Source organism: Ursus americanus, chromosome 22, assembly GCF_024610735.1.
Source record: "Ursus americanus isolate L20-20 chromosome 22, mUrsAme1.1.p, whole genome shotgun sequence".
Taxonomy (NCBI): domain Eukaryota; kingdom Metazoa; phylum Chordata; class Mammalia; order Carnivora; family Ursidae; genus Ursus; species Ursus americanus.
This window is the reverse complement of record NC_142148.1, coordinates 21,488,183-21,514,273: the sequence shown is the minus strand read 5'-3', so window position 1 is coordinate 21,514,273 and position 26,091 is coordinate 21,488,183. Positions and strand designations below refer to the sequence as shown.

Sequence of the window (26,091 nt, the reverse complement as noted above, 5' to 3'; positions counted from 1 at the left end):
GTACCCTCCATTCCACCTCACACAGTATGGAGTTAGTGGACGTTGTTGTCTGAATTATAATTATTTAATTTAATTTAATTAATTTTTTAAAAGGTTTTATTTATTAGAGAGAGAGAAAGCATGAGCAGGGGCAAGGGGAGAGGGAGCAGCAGACTCCCTGTGGAGCAGGAAGCCCAACGAGGGCTGGGGTTGATCCCAGGACCCCACAGATCACCACCCCAGCTGAAGGCAGACACCCAACCAACTAAGCACCCAGATGCTTATTTATTTTTTTTAAAAAAGATTTTATTTATTTATTTATTTATTTATTTATTTATTTATTTGAGAGAGAAAGAGACATCACCAGCAGGAGGATGAGCAGAGGGAGAGGGAGAAGCAGACTCCCCGCTGAGCAGGGAGCCTAGGACCCCAACAAGGGTCCCATCCCAGGATCCCTGGGCCACCACCAGAACCAAAGGCCCACGCTGAACCCACTGAGCTACCCAATGCCCCTTAATTATAATTATTTTAGTGTCCACTAAGAGTGAGCTCCTTGAGGGTAAGATTAGGTCTCAATTCTTTTTTGGATCTCTACCATCCAACTCCTCCTTTCTCATCTTCTATGTATTAAATACCTATGCTATATAACAGACGACCCTGAAAGTAGGAGCTTAAAGCGGTAACATTTATTATTTCACAATTTCACTGTTATCTCCAGTAACCAGCACAGGGAATAGAGGATGAACTCAGTGAATTTTTTGTTTTTTTTCAAATAGGTTCTGTGCCCAACGTGGGGCTCCAACTCACGACCCCGAGATTAAGAGCCGTAGGCTCTACCGACTGAGCTAGTCAGGAGGCCCTCGGTTAAAGTTTTGAACGAATTCTAATAATGTGCTTCTGTTCCAACGTTAAGAATTCTTGTTTGTCTCCCTTCTTGTAGGTTCCTCGCTCAGGGTCCAGCATAGAATTAAAGCGCCTATAAACATCTGTAAACATCTGCTGAACCGAGCTGAGAGACAAAGCGGCTTAAAGCAACAGGGGAGGTCTGGATCCCGCTTCCCCAGCACCACTCCCACCCCGCGGCTCAAAGACAGAGCTGGGACAAAGGCCGGAACCCTAGCAACGCAGGCAGAGCGAAGCTGGCTGGTTGCAGAGTGCGTCACTTCCGGGATCCGCCACGGGGAACCACTTCCGGGGGAGCGGCCGGGCGGCGCGGGAGGTGAGTGCGACGGCGCGGCGGCCGGGCTCGGGCTTCGGGGCGGGGCGGAGTGGACGGGGCGGTGGGACCGGAGGGGGGGTTGGGCTCGGGCGCCGCGGCCCGGCTGCTCCCGGCGGCGCTGCTCGGCTGGCCCCGGGGACGCCGTGCGCAGGACTAGAATAACTTCCCGGGGCGCTCGTCAGGAAGTTACTTGCAGAGGGGAATTTGAGTCCCTGGGAGGTGGAGGGCCTCGCGCGGTGCCGCCTAGTGCGTTTGTTCAGAGCCCGGGCCTGAACCCTGCACTCGCTGCCAGGATCTGGCCTTTCCTCCCACCGGGGGAGCGTTAGCAGGAGCCCGGGCTGCGGGGTCATTCGGGCCGAAGTTCGACTTCTGAGTGGGCCCCGTAGTGCTGTGTGGTCGTGGGCCATCTCTGGTTGCCTCCCTGGTTCTCAGTTTCCCCCTCTGTAAAAAGGGCACATAGGCTTGACCTGAGGATTAAATGAGATGGTGAATGCAAAGCACTTAGTTAAGTGCACAGTGCGTGTGTGTCGTAATGAACCAATATTGATAAGTTAATATTAGCTAAAGTCCATGCTTTATTCGCATTTGGCTCCGTTTCCCCCAATGTCCTTTTTCTGTTTGAGGATCCTGTCCAGGATACTGTATTACATTTAGTCGTCATGTCTCCTTAGGTTCCTCTTGGCTCTGATAGTTTCCCAGACTTTGTTAGATCAACTTGACAGTTTCCAGTATTATTGGTTAAATATTTTGTAAAATGATCCTCAGTTGAGATTTGTCTGATGTTTTTTTTCCGCATGATTAGATGGGAGTTAGGGGCTTGGGGGGGGGGGGGAACCACAGAGGTAAAGTGCGGTTCTCATCACATCACATCAGGGGTACATACTATCAATATAAGTTGTCACTTGATGTTAACCTGGATCACTCACTTGAAGTAGTCAAGTTTTTCCACTGTAAAATTACTTCCCTTACTCCCCTTTTCCATATTGTTGTCTTGGAATAAAGTCATTACATGCAGCCCACACTTAAGAGTGTGGGCTCATGCTTCACACTTGAAGGCGGAGTATCTACGTAAATTATGTGGAATTCTCCATGGGAAATTTGTCAACTCTCTCCCATTTATTTATTTACCTATTCAATTATTTATATCTGTATGGGCTCAGATATTTATTTTCATACTTTGGGTTATAATCCAGTAATACTATATTTTATTGCTCAAAGTGTACCAGCTTTGGCCATTGGGCACTCCTATCCCTTTGACATGCCCCAGCGAATGTATGTGTGTGTTTTTAAAGATTTTATTTATTTATTAGAGAGAGAGGGAGAGCACAGAGGAAGCATGAGAGAGAGAAGCAGGCTCCCCGCTGAGCAGAGATCCAGACGTGGGGCTCGATTCCAGGACCCTGAGATCATGACCTGAGCTGAAGGCAGCGGCCTAACCCACTGAGCCACCCAGGCTCCCCCCCCCCCGCTTTTTTTTAACACTTTATGTTCCAGGCTCATCTTGTATATTTCATGCCTCACTCCTAGAATGAAACATTTCTCCAAAGCCTTGCTTCCTTTTATTGGAGAATGTATTAAATACTAAGACTTGGTTGTTAGGTGTGATCATTGCTCCTGCGATGCCCATGCTTCTAGACCCTCAGTGCAAGAGACAGATGTGTGTATACTAACTTGTATATATACACATATCTATACATATTTCTTTGTGTAACCACCTGTATCTATATTAAGCTAAATATGAGTTCGTATGTGCAACTCTCATCAGTTCCACATGGATCATTCTAGCCTCCTCTGGCTTATCTGTAACCACCTACTCCATCTGTGACTAATCTAGCTCCCACCATCTACCATCCATTTACTCAATTGTTCAATTTCAGGATATAGAGTGGTTTCAGAATTGTTAGCCTCTGCTGCCTGTGGGAAGGAACTTTATCCACTAGAGAATACTGTACACATGCAGTTCCTTTTACCTTTAGTCCTACAGACTGCACTCATTTCCAGAGTTAACTGAGGTCTGCACCTGATTCCCCTGCCCTTTCAGTGACGTTGTTTAATGCATTTGTAATACATTTAGATTCAGAATGTCACGTTCTGGGGGCGCCTGGGTGGCACAGCGGTTAAGCATCTGCCTTCGGCTCAGGGTGTGATCCCGGCGTTATGGGATCGAGCCCCACGTCAGGCTCCTCCGCTATGAGCCTGCTTCTTCCTCTCCCACTCCCCCTGCTTGTGTTCCCTCTCTCGCTGGCTGTCTCTATCTCTGTCAAATAAATAAATAAATAAATAAATAAATAAATAAAATCTTTAAAAAAAAAAAAAGAATGTCACATTCTGTGTTCCATCCTGGGATACCCTGACCTCCGAAATGATTTTTTTCAAACATTTGCATACATGACGGTTTACTCTTTTTGCTATAAAGTTCTGTGGGTTTTGACAAATCCTTAATGTCTTGTTGTTTGCCATGACAGTATCATACAGAATAGTTTCACCTTCAGGGATAATTTTTAACTTCTTTCTTTCAGATTTCACCTCAGCAATGCCACTGGCTCTCTTTGCAAAATATACCCATAACCCCAGAACTTACCACCCCAACTGCTGCCACCCCAGTGGTGGCCTTTTTTGACTGTTTCAGCAGCCTCCTGACTGGTCTCAGCACTCCTACTTTTGTCCCCCTGCAGTCTGTTCTCAACACAGTGGCAGCCAGAGGGACTGTTTTATTTTATGTGTTGTTTTTTTTTTTTAAGATTTTATTCATTTATTTGAGAGAAAGAGAGAGGGCACAAGCAGGGGGAGCAGCAGACAGAGGGAGAGGGAGAAGCAGACTCCCCGCCGAGCAAGGAGCGCGATGCGGGACTTGATCCCAGGACCCTGGGATCATGACCTGAGCCAAAGGCAGACACTTAATGGCTAACCACCCAGGTGCCCCAGAGGGACCATTTTAAAATGAGTCAGACCCTGTCATCTTTGCTAAGTACCTTCAAGTGGCTCCCCTTTTACTCAGGGGAGAAGCCAAAGGCCCTTATAATGGCCTATTGGCCCTACACAGCTTGCTCACTCTCCTGTTCTCCTTGATCATAAAGCTCATTCCTGCCTCAGGACCTTATCCCCGCCGTTCCTCCAACCTGGGTGGGGTACTACTCCAGCCGATATTTAAATGACGTTCCTTCCTGTGCTTTCGTTTTGCCTCTGCTGAACCGTCACCTTCCCAGAGAGGCCCTCCCCTCACCACCTCATATAAAACCGTACTCCCTCTTTATATTTTCTCATAATACTCAGCTCTGACATTATATTCCATGTGTATGTGTGTGTGAGTGTCTCCATTTGGATGAAAACTCCGTGGTGGGAGTTAGAATACCACTTGACACACAGTGGTGCTCAATAAATATGTGTCCAATGAATGAATGTCTCAGACCACTAGTCTGGCATTCAGGGATGAGCTTCAAGGGTTTTAGTCACCTTATGAAATTATTTGTCATGTTTGATAATAGATGAGTAAGTAGTTTTTATTAAATTCTGGTAGGGGTATGAGATTTCCCCAACGTATAAAAACCTCTGCTCTTAAAGCAAGTCTGGCTCACCGTGGGGCCAGAGACACCACAGGATAGTCAGCTCTGCCCTGACTCACTGGGAAAGCCTAAGCAAGCCCCGTGCTTCTCCACTCCTACCCTCATTGTTAAATGAAGCAGTTGGTTGAGGCATCTGCTCTTGCTTTCCAGGTGGGAAATAGGCATAGGCTTCATCATTCACCAAATATTTGAGTCAGGCCCTGGAACAAACTCAGACCCAGGGCTCCTGCTGTCTAGGGCCTTATAGTGGAACAAGTAAAAAACATTGGACTCCAGACTCCTTATTTCTCAAATAATAAGAAATATATTTTGAATTTTGGCCCAGAGCACACATACTTGGATGTAAATGGATATAACTAAAAAAAAGCTTCAGGATACAGTATTGACCCTTACTAATGTGGTATTTTCCCTCCCTCCCTCCTTCTTTCCTTCCTCCCTCCCTCCCTTCCTTCCTTCCTTCCTTCCTTCCTTCCTTCCTTCCTTCCTTCCTTCCTTCCTTCCTTCCTTCCTCTTCTGAGAGAGAGAGAGTACAAGTGAGTGGGTGAGGGGGAGGGCAGGGGCAGAGAGAGGGAGAGAGAATCCTTAAGCAGGCTCTGCGCTTGGAGCGCCATCTCACTTCCCTGAGCTCATGACCTGAGCTGAAATCAAGAGTCAGATGTTTAACCGACTGAGCCATCCAGGCGCCCCGCTAATGTCATATTTTCTATTGTCATTTATTTAATTAAATCAAGTGCTGGCTAATGAAGTTAAAAGGAAAAAGTGCTGCTTGCAGCCGCTTAAGGGGTTTCTGTGGCTCACTGATGGGTCACAGCCTGCACTTTGAAAACCATTGGCCTCGTGGGGAAGAGCTCAGGCTCTGGAGGAGCCAACCAGTTTGAAGCCTGTCTTTACCACTCATTAGCCACGTAGTCCCGGGGCAGGCCACGTAACCTCTCCAAGCCTCAAAGTTTCCTCGTCCTCATTAGTATTCCCGCCTCCCCAGGTGGTTGCGAAGTGAAGAGCATCTCGCTGTGAGGTGTGGTGCACACCTGGCGATGGTTCGCTGGTTGCTGTTGCCGCTGCTGCAGCCATGGCAGGGGGTGGGGAAGACAGGCTGGCACAGGGAGTCTGAGGGCAGCCGCCTCTCACTTGAGATCTGCAGGATGAGTAGGGCTCATGTGACTTCTGTACTCAGGAACTGAAGACCCAGAAACACTGGCAGGAAGGCTGGGAAGTCAAGCGCAGGGGCGCAGAGAGAACTAGATAAGAGTTGTAAAGCATACCCGGCCTGTGTAGGGCATTTTATGTTTTCCAGAACCTTTTCACAACTACTCTTCCGTTACACCTGTGCTGTCCAGTACGGGAGTCCTTGCTTGAGTGGCGAAGATTCACATCTTCCTAGCCTGTTTGAATCTTTGGGCATTGACACCAAGTGTATACATGGTTGCAGTCACAGTGTTCGTACAATTGTCTCTTTTCAGCGAACTATTTTGCAAGGACTTTCCGCCGACCTGACATACGTTGTTTATATTTGCCATTTTAATGAAGGGGAATACGCCATGACGTGCCGTAATTGGGTAACTGCCTCTTTATTGTCGGATGCTTTAGTTGCTTCCTGTTTTTCAGCATCATGAATAGCACTGCCGTGAACTTTTTTGTACCTGAAGCCTTTTTCTTGTTTTGATTGTTTCCTTACTGTAAATTCTAGGAAGTGTGTTATTCAGTCGAAGGAGATAATCACTTTTATGGCTCTTGTTATATGTGGCCTTATTGCCATTTAAAAAAAAAGCTAAATGCATTATAGCTTTGAATAAATATTATTGTTTGGTTTATGAGACTATCAAGTCTCCAGGAGGTCAAGAGATGGGCCTGAAGTGTAGCTAATTGCTGAGAGAGTCAGGCTTTTTGCCCCCTACCCTCAGGCTCCATCTTTTTATTGTATTCCAAGTATTCATAACAGTGTTGCTGTCGGTAACACTAGTTAATCTAAGTATTGATAAGTTCAGTAGGCTTGTTACAGCCTTAAGCCTAAAGCTTGGGACCAAGGGCATTTGTAAAAATGTATACTTTAGGGGCGCCTGGGTGGCTCAGTTGGTTAAGCCTCTGACTCTTGATTTCGGCTCAGGTAGTGATCCCGGGGCCTTGGGACCAAGCCCCGTGTTGGGCTCCGCACTCAGCTTGGAGTCTGCTTGTCCCTCTTCCTCTGCTCCATCCCCTGCTTATGCTCTCTCTCTCTCAAATAAGTAAATAAAATCTTTAAAAAAATTTTTTTAAAAATGTATGTGTTGTGAGCTGCCACTGTGAAGAAACGAGAACACCTTGGTGTTCACGTGCTGGTTTCCTGGCAGGGCAGCACGTTTCCTCCAGAGAAGCTGTTCCCGTGGCTGCCCTGGAATTCACTTCAGGGCCAGTTCGTGAGCCACCCCAAACAATCTGCCTGTGTCAGCGTCGTCATACCTTGTATTTGACCAAAAATGGTATTCCCGAGCTCGAGGCCCCACCTGATTCACCACACTTGGGTTCAGATGATGTTGGGTTCTTTCCAGAAGTCAAATCCTTCCTGGGAGGGTGAAGATCTGCCAGCTCTGAGGTTTTTTTTTTTTTCCCCCCAAAGAGGCCCCAGGCTTTGAAGGTGGCTCCCAGGAAAAGCAGAAGTGATGTGAAAGTGGCCACCCTGTTGGCACAGGCATGTGATCTTCCCAAGTGTCCAGGTCAGAGGGGACAGAGTACGCATTTGCGTGAGTCCCACTGTTTTCTTTTATTTATTTATTTATTTATTTTTTATTTATTTAAAGATTTTTATTTATTTGACAGAGAGAGACAGCCAGCGAGAGAGGGAACACAAGCAGGGGGAGTGGGAGAGGAAGAAGCAGGCTCCCAGCGGAGGAGCCTGATGTGGGGCTCGATCCCAGGACTCTGGGATCACGCCCTGAGCCGAAGGCAGACACTTACTGACTGCGCCACCCAGGCGCCCCCCCACTATTTTCTGAGAAGGTCTTTCTGCTACCCTTTTGTCACTCCTCTGACAATGGAGCAAAGCAGGGAAACTGCAGTGCCACTGTGGAGAAAGGTCTTAGAACCTTCTCTTTAGCCCAAGGCTAGGAATACAGTGCAGGCCATGTGTGTAATTTTACATTTTCTAAAAGCCACATTTAAAAAATAAGCAGAAAAAGGTTAATTTTTTTATTGAAAAATATACGTAACATAAAATTTACCATTTTAACCGTTTTTTTCTTGTATTTTAACCATTAAGTGTATAGTTCAGTGGCATTCACAGTGGTGTCTAACCACCATGACTGTCTATCTCCAGAAGTCTTTCAGCATTCCAAACTGACAGTGTCCCCATTAAACACTAAGTCCCCACCCCCCCCCTCCCCAGCCCCTGCTAACCCATATCTAATTTCTGGCTCTCCGAGTGTGCCTGTTCTGGGTACCTCTTACAAGTGGCAGCATACGACATTTGCCCTTTTGTGGCTTATTTCGCTTAGCATCAAGTCTTCAAGGTTCATCCATGTTGTAGCGGGTGTCAGAATTGCGCTCCTTTTAATAGCTGAATAGCATTCCTTTGTACATATGCGCCACGTTTTGTTAATCCGTTCGTCTCTTGATGGGCTCTAGGTTGTTGCTATCTTGGCTGTTGTGAATGCACCTGTGAACACTGGTGCACAAGTACCTGTCTGAGCCTCTGCTTTTCGTTATTCGGGATATGTCCTAGCAGTGCGGTTGCCGGGTCACGTGGTAATTCTGTGTTAACCACTGTTTTCCAGTTTGTATTTTTACTCTCTTGATAGTGTCTTTTGATGTACCGATTTTTAAATTCATCCTGATGACGTCCAATTTATTTTTTATTTTGTTGCCTTTGCTTTTGGTATCATGTCTAAGACAATCATTGCCAAATCCAAGATTTTCCCCTATGTTTTCTTCTGGGAGTTTTATAGTTTGGTCTCTTCAGTTGAGATCTTTGATTCATTTTTGAATTCATTTTTGTATATGGTGTAAGGTTCCAGCCTCATTATTTTGCAAGTAGATCTCTGGTTTTCCCAGCACCATGTGTTGAAAAGACTGTTCTTCCCCATTGAATGATGCTGGCACCCTTGTTTGAAAATCAGTTGACTATGTATGTGAGTATTTATTTCTGAGCTTTCTATTCCATTAGTCTGTATCCTTATCCCAGTACCACACTGTTTTGCTTACTGTAGCTTTCTAGTAAGTTTTGAAATCAGAAAGTAAATCCTCCAATTTTGTTCTTTTTTTAAGATCAGGTGAAATTAACACAATTTAATCCAGTATATTATTTCAACATGTAATCAATATAAAAACATCATTAGTGAGATACTTTACATTTTGATGTTCCTGCTGTGCCCTAACTTGAGTGTGTATTTAACTTAACAAGCATCTCAGTTTGGGCCAGCTGTATTTCAACTCCCGATAACCACATGTGGCTCATGGCCACCATATTGGATAGCTCAGATTTAGCAGGAAATCGCATTGTGGCACAGATCTCCGAAAACACAGAAGGCTTTGGAGTCAGGTGGGCCGCGTTCCAAAGTCCGTTTGCCCCTTTCTCGTTGTGGTGGGCAGAAGGAAGCCACTTGTGGGCGCCGTGGTAGAGGGGAAGCGGTTCAGTCATACCAGGGTAGGAGGCCAGCAATAAGGAAGGCATGCTGGGGAGGTGACACTTGAGCTCAGCCTTGGAGGTGGAGCGGGGGCTTCACCAAGCAGTCAGAGTGGAGAAGGGCATTCTTGGCAGAGTGTGCAGCCTGGGCAGAGGCCCAGGATTTTGAAAGAGCCCATGCTCTTGAAGAACTACAGGCAGTTCTTTCAGCTTGACCAGGGTATTAGGAGTGGGGGCCCTGGCGAAAGGAGAGGCTGGCTGAAGCTGGACCTGCTACCACTGGCCAGCACCGCCCCTGTCATTCATGTCCCCAGCATCTCTTATTCGGGTTACTGGCAGTGGCGGCCGCCTCACTGGCCACTGTGTCTGTCTTCACCCCCTCTCCCCACCAATTAAAATGTAAGTCAGATAATGTCACTTCTCTGCTCAAAAGCCTCCGTGGCTTCAGTCAATCCAGAAATGCCAGGGTCCTAGTGGGTCAGCCCGCACTGCTCCCTGGTCTTCCCTCCTTCGTGAGCGCTCTTCTCTGGCCATTTTGGATGCATTTCCCTGCCCTGGGGCCTCCACAGTTGTTTTTCTCTCTCAGATGTTCCAGTGGCTCACTCTCACACTTCATGGCTCTGCCACTCAATTTCCATCTCTTCAGAGGGCCCCTCCTGTCTGTCACCCTGTACAGAATAAAACAGTGCCCTTCGTCAGTTCTGTTCACAACAGTTGTCATCAGCTGGCAAAGCACGTCTGGATGTGGTGTTAGCCGCTGCCCTGAGACGCAGGCCCCAGGAGAGCAGGGAGATGTCTCTTCTCTCTCTTCAGTGCTTGGTGTTCAGCAGGTATTTGTTGAATGAATACCCGGAGGAATAAATGAATATGTGAACAGAACCTGAAACGTAGCAGGCTTTCACATGTATGTTGTTTAGAGATTTTTGTCGAAGTGTTTGCCTTTACTTGTTTTCCCTAACTTTGTATTTGGAAAAATTTCAAATATACAGTAAGTTGAAATAATAGTCCAATGACTCTCCATATATCTTCCACTTGGATTCAAGTACTGTTAACATCTCACCACACTCGCTTTGTATATTCTTGCAAGTATGTGTGTGTTTGTGCAAGTGGAACCATTTAAAAGTCCGTTGTAGAAACATGACACTTAACCTTTATGTTTAGAAGTTGTCTCTGGAGAGTGGTGAATCAGAGAAGACCACAGGCAGCAGGTGGCCGAGGCCATGGCCTCCGACCTGGACTTCTCACCTCCCGAGGTGCCCGAGCCCACTTTCCTGGAGAACCTGCTACGGTACGGACTCTTCCTGGGGGCCATCTTCCAGCTCATCTGTGTGCTGGCCATCATCGTACCTGTTCCCAAGTCCCACGAGGTGGTGAGTCCTTCCCTGTGAGCCTCAGCTTCTCAGACTGGGTTCTAGGTACTAAAAACAGATACCATGGCAAAGAAGATCAGTTGGGACTAAGCCAGATTCCCGCCTTGTGGCATTGAACCACATGACCAGTGTTTTATTTGTTCATACGCATTAAGCAGATTTTTATTTACTGCCTATTACATGTCAGTCTGTGGCAAGATGTAGTGTCCGTCCTCATACAGCTTCTAGTCCTTGAAGGGCAGGGCAGATATGAAACAAATACGCAGGTTTCCATGAGAAGCCCAGAGCAGTGTGAGGGCGCATGTCAAGGGGAAGGACCTGGTCTTACCCTGGGTCAGGGGAACTGCATTTGCAAGGGCCCTAGTTCAAGTCTCGGGATGGCTGTGGCCAGAGCACAGAGGGCCATGATGAAGGTGCAGCCAGGGGAGGGGGTGGGGCCCAGAGGGTTTTAAGACACTGACAGGATCAGGTTGGCTTTTTGTTGCTTTGACTTTATTCTATAGGTCTCTCTATTCTGTAGCATACTACCTCCTTCCACCACCCTCTCTCCCCACCCTCCCTTTTCTCTTGACTTTAATTTGTTGGAGAAAGCAGGTCATTGTCGTCTATAGGATTTAGCTGATTGCCTCTGTGCAGTGTCATTTAACCTGTGTCTCTGTTCCCTGTATTTCCTGTCAATAGGAAGTTCAATCTAGATGCTTGAGTCAACTCAGATAAGGTTATTTGGTGAGAATACCTCCTAGCTGGTGCTGTGGACTTCCTGTTACATGTCATTGATGAGCATGTGGTGTCTGCTTGTCACACATTTAGAGATTCCGGGATTGATCGGTGGGTTCAGGTGGTATTAGCTGATCCCTTTATTAACAAATCCCCACCAGTTTTTCACCTAAGTGTTTTCAGCATCCATTGCTGAGCTCCAATATTTCCTTCTGCATTTATTAGCTGGCATTCTTCAACGAAGACGACCTTTTCCTCATTGCCTATATGGTTATTCTGAAATGCTGTTCATAGTAAAGGCTGGATAAATGCTTGGTTCTTTCCATTTATTAATTTTTAGAGCAGTGAGTTTGGACTCCAGCAACCTCCAGTCTCGACCAACGAAGCTTTGATTTTCATATCATTTTGCACACACACACACACACACACACACACACACACATTTATTATTTATTTATATTTATATCTGTTTTTTTTTTTTCAAGATTTATTATTTGAGAGAGAGATGGAGGAAGGGGCAGAGGGAGAGAGAGTCTTAAGCAGAATCCACGACGAACACAGAGCCCGACACCTGGCCCGATCTCACCACCCTGAGATCGTGACCTGAGCCCAAACCAAGAGTCAGACGCTTAACTGACTGTGCCACCCAGGCACCCCTTGAACATATATTTTTATATATTTGATAAGTTTTTAGTTTTTTTTTATGTTCAAATGGTTTCAAGGGGAGCCTCATCACGTTGTGTGAAATATTATTACCAGGGAAGTTCATTTGAGACTCATTGCCTAGGACTTCTCTTGGGGATGGGTCACATAAGCACCCTCTGTTTATGGGCCAGAATTCCAGACTTCTAGAAGGAAAGCAGGTATGTGGCATAAACCATATTGATTGGTTTAGGTACAGTGAGTCACTCTTATCAGTTCTGGGAATTGTGGGAACCACCCAAAATCCAATTTCCCAGGTGCCAGCCAGGGGTCAACCTTGCAAGTAGGCCTTTCTAAAGATAGCAGGTTTTTTTTTATATTGACTCTATTCCACATACTTACAATATATTTATTATAATTTAAAAATAACTACATTGTTTTTTACTACTAAGACTCAGAGTGAAAGATAAGATTTCTTTGTGGTTCTTTCTGGCTTTAGAATATATCCCAGTAGGGATGTATGGTCAGAGTACTGGGTTTAGTAATTCTTCTCTTCTTATAGTTATACTCCCATTGTGATATACAGTTAGGCTAATTTGCTTCAGCTTGTTTTGAAATTTTAGGGATTTTTTCCATTTTGATTTAATTAAAAAATTACATAAACTGTTTATGTACAATATTTCTCCCAAAGTCAAAATAATACAGATTTATCTATTTATATATATATATAAATATTCTCCCCTTTGATACATAAAAGATGGCATACTATCAAATACAGTTTCACATGTTTCTTTTTTCACGTAACAACATATAGCATATTCTGGAGATCCATTTTTCTTGGAGATGACTGTGTCCCAGAGACCCTGCCCATGTAGCTGAGAGGATAATGGCCATTTACTGATGCAGTGGGGAGCCGTGGGGAAGGAGCAGCGTGGGGTGGGGCTGGGGAAGAAGTGTGCTGAATTCAGTTTGAGACAGGTGCCTTTAAGGTATCCAGGTGGTTCTGCCAAGTAAGCAGGTGGATCCACAGGTCTCTAGCAGGAGGAGGGTCCGGGCTGAGTGCTGACCAACATGTGGGAGTTGAGACGGAATTGAAGCCGGGCAAGGACGAGGTCTCCAGGGCGAGAACATGGGCTGAGATGAGCAGAGGACCCCGGCTGCAGCCCCAAGGCACTCCAGCATGTAGGGGGCAGGCGGGGGCTGGGGGTGGGCAGGGAGGCACAGCCACTGAGGGCACGGGAAACCTTGGTGAACATGGGCAGACTCATGGCCTCTGAGGGTTCTGTCCATCTCTGTTTCTTATTCTGGTATTTTGAGAAGGAGGTCACAATTGGAGTTTTTCCACGCACAATTGTATCACACTCTGAAAACGTAATCCCTGTGCTCTGGGGCTCTGTCCTCACAGACACGGCATGCTATTGGGTATTAACAACCATTTTTATTGTCATTGGCCACTGACGAAGCCTGCTACGAGTCCCAAGGGAGGGAGGTGATGAATGTTTTTATTTTATAGGCAGAGATGTAGAGTCAGAGGTGTGTGGCGTTTTCGAAAGCTGCTCCTCACCTCCTGTTGTGTTCTTAACCCTTCCAGGCTGGCCATAGAGGCCTGGGTCTGTTTAGCAAACAAGAAAAAGGGGGTGATTTTTACTCATCTCTTTGAGGTTCTTAGTGGCACAGTGGGTTGAGGCCTCTTGAGGCAGGGAGTTGACAAAGGGCTCAGCCATATGCCTGCTCCGCCACTTTCCCTCTCTGCCATTTAGAAGTTAATTTGGGACAACAGCCTCGTCTTTTGAAATATAAATATAGTACATACCATCTCATTTTAATTTATCTTGCAGTTTAGGGGAATAAGGCTCACATAAGTGAATTGCCTTCATAACTGAAACTTACTGTTTTTAGCTTTTGTTTTGTTTTGTTTAAGCTTTTCAATGGATCAGTAACAAAAAATACAGTACTGGTAATTAAACTTTTTATTGGTGTATCAGGCCAACAAATGGCCCCCAGTTATACAGGGATTCTACTGCCAGCTTTCCTCAGTGTGCCCCCAGAAGGCAGACTTCTCTTACTCCCCACACTCCCAGATAGATGGAAGGGAACACAGTATTCTGTGCACAGTCTCATGAAGAGAGGGTGAGTGCTGGGACTGTGCTCAGAGAGGCTGAGCCTGCAGCTAGCTGGGATTTGGAATTTGGATGGGGATGGAGCAAAGAAGGGGATTTTACTTGGGGCCAGGGAGCTCTTAGGGAGGAAGGGTGCCTGTGGGGATAGCTGGTGGGGACCCCGGGCAGCCCGAGGGCAGGAGGGAAGTGGAAGGTGCTACTGGAAGTGGAGGGTGCCAGGAGGTGGGAGAGGGTAGAAGTGGGGGTTGGAGGACCCAGAGAACAATCTTGCTCTCTTTGCCAATTTGCTTAGGGCAAAATCATCCCTCTTGCTTGGCCTATAGAAACAAGGTTTATTAGTGGCTTTTTGGGTCAGAAGATAATATTTTTGGCTCTAGATGATGGGAAAGCCTTTGTAAAGCAAAAGAATGTCTTTCCTGTTGTTCCAGTAAGCCGATTTTTTGCAACTAGTTTATGACTTCAGTACTTCAATACTTAGCAGATTATTTGAAAGCTCTTTTGGGGGTAATCAGGGAAGAAAAAAGGAACACATTCAAATGCTTCCCACCCCACCCCCTTCTGTTCATAGTGGGAGCAAGAACCAATTTGCAAAATCAAAACTAAAGTCCTTTCAGTCCTAAGCCAAATGAGAACGTGTTCGTGTCGACACCTCATTAAACCAAGACCCGAGAAAACAAACACTTGTGTGACCCTGATTGAGGCCTGGGCCACACTTAATCCAAGCATTTTCTCGCAGGCTGGATTCTCAAATATGAGATAGTAGATCCTTACACCATTTCTGTCTAGTCCAGGATGGTACATACATGTCATCCCTCATGCCACGTCTGATGGATTGTGTCGTGGCCATAGCGGGTGGATTCTGGGCCTGCTTCTAAGCTCCAGGTAAAGTAATTGATCATGGCTGTCTGCTGTGAGCAAGGGCCTGGGAAATCCTTGGGCTGGTCCACGATTTTCCATCTGTCTGCACCTGCCTGGGGGGTGTTCAAAGGCCTGGACTGCACGCCTAGAGATTCGGATTCTGTTGTTCACTGTAGCCCACTTCGGTATTTACTCGAAGTGCTCGGGTGATTCTATTATGCAGCCACTGGTCTAGTCTTTAGACTATTTCTCTGAAGCACAGCCCAATTTTGGGAGGGTAGGAGGCGTTCAGTTCTACATGTGTTAAGTTTGAAATAATAGCAAGACATCCAAGTGGGAAAAAGGGAGCCAGTGAGAAGCTGGGGATAGAGACCAGGGGAGTATTTTATCCACATGGCTTTACTACTGGAAACCCGAAGAGTGAGTTGCTGAGTTTCTCAAGGGAAATTAAGAGTCGGGGAAGGCCTGAACTTGGGGCCTTCCTGACCTGCTTGAAGTAGCTTCTGTGCAGTGTGAATATACCGAAAAGATGCAGGTGCCGTCCCAGAGCAGGGGTGCAGCTGGGCCTCTGGAAGAGGTGGCGACCAGGACCCTGTCCCTCACCATCTGCATCGCCTTGGTCCCCACTCCCTGTCTGCCTCCTGTCTTTCACTTCTCTCACCAGGGCCCTGCTTCCTCTGCTCGGGGTCCCTGCGGTGAGATGAACCATGGCTGCTAACAGCTTCTAAGTGTATGTCTTTCAGCTGCAGCGTCTGGAGGCTGCCTTCTTGCTTGGTCTCAGTTCCAGAATCCCCAGGGAAGGAACTGTAGCTGACCCAGCTTGGGACAGCTAGGGCCCGTGTGGCAGGAGGGGCAGGCCACGTCCTAAAGGAGCAGAGGTGCTGTGCAGACAAAGCTGGGGTCTCCGTTCGGGTGGCTCTCTCAGAAGACAGGGCAGAGCAGCGGGCAGAGGGGCCTGCCGTCTCCCAGGAAACCCCCGTCATTTGAGGAGAGCACATGTCCATCCCGGTCCCCACAGAGACGGTGCAACAAGGGCTACGGAGCGACAGAGGAAAGGCTGCTCTCCCCCGGAGTTTGGCTTCAGTAGAACAAAGTTCTTAACGGCTCCTGAATCCCTAGGGGTTCCTTGGATAGGCTTCAAAAGTCTGCATGCTCCCTGAAAATGTGAACAAAAATGTGATGTTTTTATGCTCAGGCGTATCTTCTGGGAAGATAGGCTATAGCTGTTCTGAGAGTGGGGTGTGGTTCTTTGATGAGGCGGGGGCCAAATTCCAGGAGTTTAAGGAATGGGTAGTGAGGACATATAGGTAGGCAGCCCCTCTCCCCTCTCCCAGAAGCCTGCCGGAGCTTACTCCCAACCTCTTTTGGATCAGTTTCTTCACAGAAGGCTGATCCAGTTAACCCGAAGCAAGTGGGTGTTGACTTTTAGTTCAGAGACTCACGAAGCAGATCATAGTGGTTCATCTGGAGTGAATCACAGATTCCCCTAGAGTTCGGGTGCTGACTGTTCCCATCTCTTCACATGTATATGTCACATCTCCGCAGCTGCTGGTACCTTCGCTCGCACTCTGCTGTCTCTGTGTGGACCGCCACAGTCTCTTCTTGCAGTAATGGGGACTCTTTCTGTTGAAAGTTCCGAAACTCACCTCCAGCAGTTTCACTGGAAAGAAACTGTATTGGTTCTTAGAACTGGGAATTTCAAGGCGCAGCTGGGCTCAGAGGCTCCAAAGGTCTTCAGGGCTCTGTCCCCGTCTCCTGGCTTCCCTGCGAGTGTTGGCCTCATTCGTAGGCCCTCGCCATGTGTCTGGAAGATGGCTGCAGCGGCCCCTGTCTGCTTCCCTACTGCTCATCATTTACAAGCAAGAGAAACCATCTCTCTGCCTATGCTCACTTTCCAGGTCTCATGGAAGGTCTCTGCTTGACTCTGGCTTGACCACACGCTTGCACCTTGCCCCATAGGTGGGAGGGGGCAGTGGGTACCGTTTCTGGCCGGGCCACATTTAACTGGCCACACTTGTGGCCACAGTGACTGAGAGTCCCCCCTAGAACCACATGGGACCGAGAAGGGGCAGAGCCCCCATGGGAGGGGGGTTGGGCAGACAGACAGCTGATGCCCAGCATTGTGACCCAGTGGAACTCCCCAGAATAGCAAGAGTGGTGGCTGTCAGTGTGATGCCCACATAGGCTTCGCTGTCTGCTAGAAAGCTCTGCAGTGTTGGAGCCCTGAAAAGGATGGAGCCTTCCCGGCAGTGGCCTTGAAGTTCAGGACCCTGTTGGAAAATTCTGTCTGAGGCTGCCAGAGTAAATAATTAACTCGGGCAAGTGTATATTATACCTATTCTCAACACCTCAGGAGACAGGCTCGGAGAACGAACTTTGCAGTTTCTGCCCGGTATTTTTTTAAGCTTGGGAGCAGTTTGCAGCTGAATTGGGCTGCAGGGTGTTTTTTACTTAACGAGCCCTTGTGGAGAGATTGCTGTGTGGTGGGCAGGGTGACGGTCTAAACATGGTTTCGAGATGTGTCCCGTCTCATGGGAGAGACCGCCGGACACACAGACAGCCACAGGCCAGCCAGTGGGAAGGGCCTGCAGTCCTGCTGAATTGAGTCTGGAATAAGTTCCAAGGCTGTTCTCTATAATCACAGTTCTCCTGGCTGCCAGGCGCGTCCTGGACACCGTGTCTTCGTTCGCCTCTTGGAGCCCACGTGGACAGCCTCCCCCACTCCCTGTTCCAGCTAGTCCCATCCTCCTCTCAAGGGCCGTGCCGGCACGACCTCTGCAAGGTCTTCTCAGCCCCTACCCTGCCCAGGGCCTGGGACGAGAGCACGCAGTAGGACGGACGGGAGCATCAGTCCTGGGTACACCTGGTCTGAGTGTAGCCCACCCTTCACGTCCTTAAGCCTAGGTCCTGAGCTGTAGAGGGACGGCACGCGCTCCCAGCCCAGAGATCCTGGGGATTGAGTGAGAGAAGGTGCGTGAGGGTACATGCACATAGCACAGTGGTTTTCTTTCCCTGGACTGCTTGAGAGGAAAGAATGGCTTTGGTCTGTATGGAATGATGCTTTGTTCTGATTTATCAGACTGAATCCACGCTGTATAGTGGAAATCATAAAATTCTGAATGCTTTCCCTGCTGGAAGGGATTGGATGCATTGTGGCACAGATTCGATTATTTGAATCTGATGAATAGCAGCAATTTTCTGGCCTCGTAAGCAGCTGTGGAGCTGCTTCATTATTGATGAGGCCCGTGTCCACAGAGGACTGGCGCCTCCGCAGAGCCAGGCACCACCTGGCGGGGGACGTTTTCGTTTACTCCCAACGGCGTGATTGCCGAGGAAACTTAAAACTGGCTTCAGAGGAGGCTCGGAGTTCCTGGATTTGAAGGTGGGGCTGTAGTGCTTGGAGTCTCCCTACCTTGTCCCAGCAGCATGCGTTTGAGGAGAAATTATAAGTCAGCCATTCGTTCAGAGTCGTTCTTGCTGGCTAGGAGTTTGGAGCTACAGCTCTTTGTGGCTAGGACGCCAGCATCTGAATCATGTGCGTAAGAGCTGCTTTTGCTTCCCTGCAGCTGGGGGGGAACTCGACTGTGCCCCGATGGACCAGTCACTGAGACTCAGTGAGCCTCAGTTTCCTTGCTTGTAAAATGGGCTCACAGTGGCTGGCTCGTTAGGGCGATGCAGGCTCAGCGAGTGGATGTTTGGTGCACATTGCTAAGCGTGTGTTCTCTTCATTACCCCGTGGCGCCTGGCACAGAACCGCATCCACTGGGCGCCCGCGGATAGGTGGGAGGTCTGGGACCCTTGGCAGAGCAGGAAAGGGAACAAAGCATGTGGGCAATACCGGTGGGCCGGTAGCCCGGCGGGACAGAGTGGGCTGCACGAGGGGGCGAGCCAGGAGGCAGGGCCAGTGCCGGAGTGGAGTGGCCCTGGAGGCCACAGGGAAGCTCTTAGAAATTTGTCTCCTACAAAGTGGCGGACCAGAAGCACATTTAAAGCAGCAGACAGACATGGTCAGGACTGTTGTTTTAGAATAGACTGAAAGCAGTGGGGCGGATGGCAAGGAGAACGTGGGGGAGGCTGATGCAGCAAGGGGGCAGGCGGGGGGCTGTGGGGTCTGGCCTGGGCACAGTACCGTGTGTCGAGGGGCCGGGTGGAGTCGAGAGCCCCTTGGAGAGTAGAATGCTCAGGAGCTGGGGCACATTGGATGTGGGGGTACAAGGGAACGTGAGAACCCAGAAATGACTTGGAGGTTTCTAGCTTGGGTAACTGGGTGAGGGACGATGCCAGAAACTGAGGTGGGGAAGGGAGGAGGAGGTCTGGGGTGAGGAGGAGACAGATAATATGCTCAGATGACTCGATGACTGTACTATGCACACACACCCACAGAGAGCTGCCTTCGGCTGTAAGAAACAAAGCCCGGCGCGAGGAGCGCTAACCCGCTCTCCTGACTCCTGTTGGAACCGCAGTCACAAACAAGCGGCCCGAATGACCCATCGGCAGAACCTAGAACGGGCCGTTCTTGTCATTCCCCCTGTGCAGCCTGTGGGTCTGGGTGCTGCTAAATAGAGAGTGGATTTCACAGTTAACTCGGGTTCTCGGTCTCTAGCCCTGAGGTCCCTAGGCCATCTGGGACCCTATAACCAGTAAGAGCTGTGGTTCACATCCTGGCTCTGCCGCTCACCAAATGGCACCTTAGGCAAGTCACATAATCTCTCCGAGTGTTTCTTCTTCCGTCTGTACCGTGGGGCTCAACATGGTACTTCGTGAGGCTAAAATAAGATGTGTCCACACCACACAGCCAAGGGCCTGGCACAGTGTACATACAGCCGTTGTGGCTCTTGTTGTTACTGGTGGCTGTGCCGAGCCATACTTTAGGGAATGTATATTGGGTTTGACATCTGCTAGCGTCCTCTGTGCCCATGGGAAAAGTGAGACCTAGTCCTCAGTGTTATATATATATGTAAATGTTTAAGTCATCTCTACACCCACCATGGGGCTCGAACTCATGACCCCAAGATCCAGAGTCACTCGATCCACCAACTGAGCCAGCCAGGAGCCCTTAAGTGTTTTTTTTTCCATGATGACAAAAAGTTCCCATGGTTATGGGAGATCTTGCCTGATCTTCCATATTCATTTATTCATTCATTCATTCATTCATTCATTCATTCATTCATTTATTCATTGACGATTGAAGCTGTCTCAAGGAGCTCACAGGCTAGTAAGGGAGACCAACAGGAGAAAGTGTAACTGGTGGCATGTAATGTGGCACTATGTTGTTCCTCAGTACCGGGGGTGGGAGGTAGGGGTGGAGGAAGGGATGTGCCCTGCAGTGAGTAGGAGTGCGTTCTTAGCTGGGCCAAACCACAGGGAGGGGTTTGCTGGGTGGCCAAGAAGGGTGCTCCTCTTGTTAGGGGTCACCAGCAGAAGCCCTGGCAGCTGACCCAGTGTGGGGTCTGGAGAAGAGCCCAGAAGAAGCTAGAGATGTGGCCTCCTTAGATGCCATCTCGTGTGTGAAGCATGAGGCTGTGGGAGATAGAAAGCCCCTAGAAGGTTTAAGGTGGGCGGGGGGGGGGGTCTACATGAGACATGGCATAGAGCAAGGAGGTCAGTTAGCAGTGGAGGAACTGATGTAGGGACTTTGGTGCTGGAGAGAGTGACCAAGTCAAGAGGTAGAAGGGGTTGAATCCCCAGAATCTGGTGCCTGATTGGACGGTTGGGAGGAGAGGGGGTGGGGTCACTGGGACTGTGGTGGCTGTGCCTACAGGTGGGGAGGAGGACCTGGCCTGCTAGAGAAGGGGCTGTGCTTGGTCTGGGACAGTGGAGTTGGAGGTGCCTGGGGGGCGCGCCGGTCCCGGTTGTCTGACAGATAGCTGGGTCAGGAAAACGTCTGCTCAGGAGAGAGGTCAGAGAGGTACTGGCATGGATAAGGCACCTAAGAGAGGGTCTGTAGAGTGAGGGAGGCCCTGGGGCTGGCAGGCGGGTGTCACCGTCCCTGTGGATTCTGAACTGGACCCCCCTGAATGTGGAGGGGGCACCAGCTTTGAGTTTAGAGGTTCGGGAGCTCTGGAGAGCCTGGCAGGCTTGGCAAGTTCCCTGTGCGGAAACCATTCATCCCATCAGGGCCTGTTTGTCTCGGGCACTCAGGGACTGACCGGTTTGCACTGGCCTCAGAGGCACTGCACTGGGGACAGTTTCCAGCTCCTGAGGTCTCCCAAAGACTGCGCCCTGTGGGGTTTGCCTTAAACAGTAGCCTTCCTGCTGTGCTCTGCGCTGGGGGTGGGGGGTGCTCAGCCTGTGCACTTGACACACTGGCCCCTCTGAGGTTCTGTTTTGTTTGTTTGTCTTTCTAATGGGCTAACGGTCTTCCTTTCTTTTTTTTTTCTTTCTTCCTTTTTTTTTTTTTTTTTTCTTTTTGGACCAAGTTACATTAAAGTATCGGCCCAAGTTGACAGGCTGAGGTCGTCCAGCGCTACCATAGGAGACCTGGCCAGGGGAGGGGCCCGCCCCCTGGTTATCTTGGGAAGATCGCCCGTGGGTACCTGGGACTGGGCGGGGCCTTTACATCTGGTGTCTCAGCTGGCAGGCTGGCGGGCTGGCGGGGTGGAGTGGCAGCAACGGTGGCTGATAAGAGGGAGCTGACAGACCTCTGGAGTAGGCCCACATCGGTGTGGACGGCCCCTCCCCAGCCGCCATCACGCCTCTTCTGTCGCCCCAGAGCTTGAGGTGCAGGGCCAGGGAAGGACAGAGAGCAGAGCAAACTGCAAGCTGGGAGTCGGCCAATTCAACCGAGGACATATTTTTCTCTTCCAGAAGTGTGCTCCTTCTTAGTATTCTTCATCTGCTTTTTATTTTCCCATTTTAAATAAAAGAACACAGGTACCAAGAAACATTTCCTTACTTTTGTGCTGGAGCCGTGAGGGGTGTGGGCACCTGAGTAAAGGGGCAGCCACTGCCCATCCCGTTTCTTCCACCAGGAGATGAGGGGCTGCCATTGCTAGGCGTTTAATGTTTTCAAGAAAAGCTAGGGGTCCAGGTTGAATGGGAAATCTACCTGTTGGCTCAGATTTTTAAAAATAAACACTGTGCCAAGTGAACTCCACCTGGGTGCCGGAGGAGGCCGGGGGCTGTGGTCAGTGGTCTCCAGGCCAGACATGCCTCACTCACATCCTGCCTGACCAAGGCACAGTGGGACTTATCCCCTGGGGGTGGGGGAACACTTGACAGGACTGAGTCCCTTCCAGAGTCTTCTCTGACATGATTCTTTGTGACTGTGGCAGGCTGAGTCCCTTTCCCGGGACTGTCTTCACCGTGCAGTGAAGGCCAGGGCTGGGTCTATGGTTTTGGACCTGTTTTTAAAGCAGCAGAGCCTTTGCATAAACCAAATCTTACAGGGAACAGGACACACAGAAAAACCAGGGCTGCCCGGGTTGTAGGGCGAGTCTGGAGTTCTGCCCCAAGGCTGCCCTCTGCCCTCCTCCACAGGGTGCCTCCGCCCGGCCCCACAGAACACAGTGTAGTGGTGGCCCAGCTGTGGGCCAGCACTCTACACCCCTCCCAGCCCTGGCATGCTGTGGGTTGAGTGGGAGAAGGAGGACAGCAGGGCCGGAAGGAGAGCGAGCCACGGTGGGTCTGCCCCACAGCCGGCTCCTCACCTGCACTCTGGCTGGTACGTGCGTGGGGCGAGCAGCCGGTCACTGGGTGCAGCCGCAGCCGCTGGGCGCTTTCCATGCATCTTGGCCTCCTCCAATCAGCCTTCCACAGCTCGCATCACTATTTCCATTTCCCAGGTGGGTAAACCAAGACCCAGGAAGGGGAAGTGAGCTGCCCACAGGTCACTTGGCTGGGCCTAAATTCCGCCCAGGCCTCTGAGGCTCCAAAGGTTGCCTCCTCCCTTGGGGCCTCTTTCTTTATTCTTCGCTGAGGACTTCCCTGCTCCCTGGGGGCAGCCCCGCCAAGCTGAGGCTCCCGGGTCCCAGCAGTGATGGTTCCCATCCCTGGTGTTTCTGGGGCTGTGTGCTTTAGCTTGCAAAGCCCCCTTCAGACAACGATCTCGTTTTTGCTGGTGTCAGGCTCGACTCGTCTAAACAGGACTCTCCTTTCTGTTGCCACGCAGGAGGCAGAGCCCTCTGAGCCCAGAAGCGCGGAGGTGACAAGGAAACCCAAGGCTGCTGCTCTTTCTGCCAACAAGAGGCCCAAGAAGGAGGCCAAGAAGAAGCGGTAGAAGAGGGGGCCTGCAGAGCCAGGCGGGTGGGGCAGGGGCCTTCGGGGGGCAGCCCTCTGGGACTCAACGTCCTGTTTCCTCAGTCGTCCCAGGGTCAGGGCTGAAGTGGCTGGGCCGCTGTCTGACCACAGAGATCTGGACAATCATGATGGTCCCCAGGCCCCAGCTGGGCAGCCCACCACTTCCTCTTCTTTCTGCTTCCGTGACAGTGTAGAGCCAAGGGACTAAAACAGCGTGTGTGCAGAGGCTGTGTAAGAGGTCTGTCTGTTCAGAAGTTGGGTCAGCTCAGAGTGACATTTGCATACTTAATCATCGCGGCCAGCCTTCAGTCCCCCACTTGTGGATTTCCACTACATTTTAGAGTCGTGATCTCATGCTGACAAGCACCGCCCCTGCCGTTACGCGTGCGCTGCGGATCTGCTGATCAGCCGCCTTAGTGTCTGCTGCGCAGATGGAGCCAGGCCAGGTCGTCCCCGTGTGTTTAGGTCAAGACGCCACGGCCACTGCGATGTAGGTGGTCCCTCGGGTGCAACAGCCAGGTCCGAAGCTGGCTGGAGAGCCCGCGGGAAAGCCAGCCAGCGTTACGCCTGCTTCTCCGCTGGCAGACGGAAGGGAGTGGGCTGTATGAGTGCATGTTCTTGGGCCCAGACTTTCTTAGGCTCTGAAATGGGGGGCTTGTCCATCTCAGACCGACCTCTTTTCAACCCGTCTTGGCACATTCTGCGTGTGCCCTTTGGCTTCCATCTGTACACCTCCCCCCCCATTTCTTTCAACCCCAGAACAGTGAGGAAACGTCATCTGGGCAAGTAAATGTCAATAAACTGCTCCCGTGCAGCCTCCTGCGTGTTATCTGCTGCTGAGGGCGGGGCGGGGGGTGGGGGCGCCGGGGCCCTGCCCTGGGTGCCGGGAACTGGCTCCCCGCAGAGAAGTGGGAGAGTAGGGCCGAGGACGGTCCAAGCAGCGCTGCAGGCCGAGCCATTCCGGGACAGGTTTCAGGAAGGGTCCACCCGACCGCTTCATGCGGCCCTTAGTCATTGGAAACACTCGCGAAGGTCCATGCGTGTGTGAGAGTTTCCACCCGGGCTGGGCCCCCCTCATTCCCCAGTTCCCATTTGCCAGAGGAAGACGCTGCTTGTCCTCCAAGCAGCTTGAAAAAAACCAGCTAGAAGGCCTCATGTGGCGTGGGGTGGGTCTCGCAGGTCCGGTCACGTGCCCTGAGTCAGCTGCCAAGGAAAAGCCTCAAGCTCTGGTAACTCTGATTTGCCGGGCTGCTTTCAGCGTGCCAGACACTTCCCCAAATGTCACAAAGAGTGAGGAGCCTGCATCACTTCCATTTTAGAGATGGGAGACTGAAGCCCGAAGTACTTCAGAGTGCCAGAAGTCGGGCTTGGGCCCAAGTCCACGGCCCTTTCCTTGGTACTGAACAAATACTCAGCGAGTGTGGGTATGTGCGGTGTGTCAGGGGCCCCGCTAAGGTCTGGGAAGTCGAGGGGCTGGAGCTTTGGCGGAGCAGGACCAGGCGTGGCCGGATGTTTAATGAGAGCCCCGTGAGATGCTGCATACCAGCTAGGCGCCCGGGATGCAGAAAGGAGGCCGCTTGCCTGGCCCAGTGCGCCTGGCCCCGTGGGAGACTCAGACACGGAAAGAGACTTGGGGTGGGGAGTTGTCCAACAGGGGAGCAGCAGATCCTGTGGGAGGTGAGCAGAGGGACACCCAGCTCCGTCTGGGTGGTCAGCACACACCTGGCAGAGGGGAGGTGACCAAATGGAGTCTTAAAGCCTGGCTGGAGGTGAGACCAGAGGCAAATCATGCTGGGAGAGTGGGGATGGAGAGTGGGGGCAGATCTCTGGAGCGGACCTACTCCAGCCTCCTGCAGGGGAGACAGTTTCTGGCTCACAGGAACAAGGCTGCCTCAGGTCCAACTCCCTTAAATCGTCTCCCTTGGAGGCTGTTGGCCAGAGAAGAGCCCTCGGAAGTGAGAGGGTCATCTTCTGCTCCACCAACTCCTCGTGCCATGCTTACTGTGGACAGAGTTCGCAGCCTTTTCTGTCTTGACTGCCAGGACCCCACCTTCATGTGGTTTACCTCCCGCATCACTGGCTCCCCCTCATCAGAGGGGCCCCAGGTCTCCATCCTCGGTCCTCTTATTTCTGCACACATCCCTCAGAGCTCTCATCCAGGCTCTTGGTTTTAAATTCCACCTACATACCTGCTGATGTCTCCCAAACAAATCCCTCCAGACCCCCGTACTGAGCTCTAGATGCGCATATCTGACTTCCTGTTCCTTTCTCCAGCTGGGTTCCCAACACACGTCTTGGCGCAAATTCCTGATTTCTCATCAGCAGTCCCAAGTCTGAGCTTTTTGTGGCTGTCCCCATCTTAAAGAGCGTCTTCATTCTTCCAGTTGCTCAGGCCAAAAACCTCGGACTCATCCCTGACTCCTCTCTTGCAACACCTCTCCACTTCTGATTCTTAAGTGGTTTCTTGTGACTCGACCTTCAAAATCCAGAATGAGACCTGTTTCACCCCTTCCCTCTGTTGCCTCAGCCCAGCCCCCAGCCTCTCACCTGGATGCTGCAGCAGCCTCCTCATGGGTAGTCCTTTGTCCACATGGCAGCCCGAGGGGTCCTGGTAAAACCTATAGTACCATGTCCCTCACATTCTCCCAGCTCACTCATGGAAAGGTCAAAGTCCGCACTGGGACCCACAAGGGCCTGCAAGAGCCACTCCACCTCCTTCACCTTTCTGCCCTTGCGAGAGGTCATGCTGCCCTGTCCGCTCCACTGCATCCTCATTGGTCAACAGCTTCCT

The 26,091-nt window shown here is 50.2% G+C and overlaps 1 protein-coding gene across 6 annotated transcripts; it reads left to right on the top strand.

The window, feature by feature from the left end:
- The first annotated feature begins 1,117 nt into the window (after positions 1-1,117).
- MANBAL (mannosidase beta like) lies at positions 1,118-24,114 on the top strand. 6 transcript variants are annotated; one of them, XM_045804582.2, is made up of 4 exons: positions 1,118-1,198; positions 10,517-10,722; positions 23,173-23,276; positions 23,642-24,114. In XM_045804582.2, exons 2-4 carry the CDS (start codon positions 10,576-10,578, stop codon positions 23,658-23,660), a joined length of 270 nt encoding a protein of 89 aa, XP_045660538.1. In that variant the 5' UTR covers positions 1,118-1,198; positions 10,517-10,575; the 3' UTR covers positions 23,661-24,114. The 6 variants fall into 6 exon arrangements, with proteins under 6 accessions (XP_045660538.1, XP_045660534.1, XP_045660539.1 ...); XM_045804578.2 differs by having other exon boundaries at positions 1,119-1,198; positions 10,517-10,725; XM_045804580.2 differs by lacking the exon at positions 1,118-1,198 and adding an exon at positions 7,355-7,451 and having other exon boundaries at positions 10,517-10,725.
- The last annotated feature ends 1,977 nt before the right edge of the window (positions 24,115-26,091 follow it).

What these genes read in the sequence shown, in the direction of transcription:
- MANBAL (XM_045804578.2), top strand. Translation starts at nt 10,576, where the DNA reads ATGGCCTCCGACCTGGACTTCTCACCTCCCGAGGTGCCCGAGCCCACT. An exon ending in TTCCCAAGTCCCACGAGGTG is followed by an intron (nt 10,726 to 23,172) that starts GTGAGTCCTTCC and finishes GTTGCCACGCAG; the next exon opens with GAGGCAGAGCCCTCTGAGCC.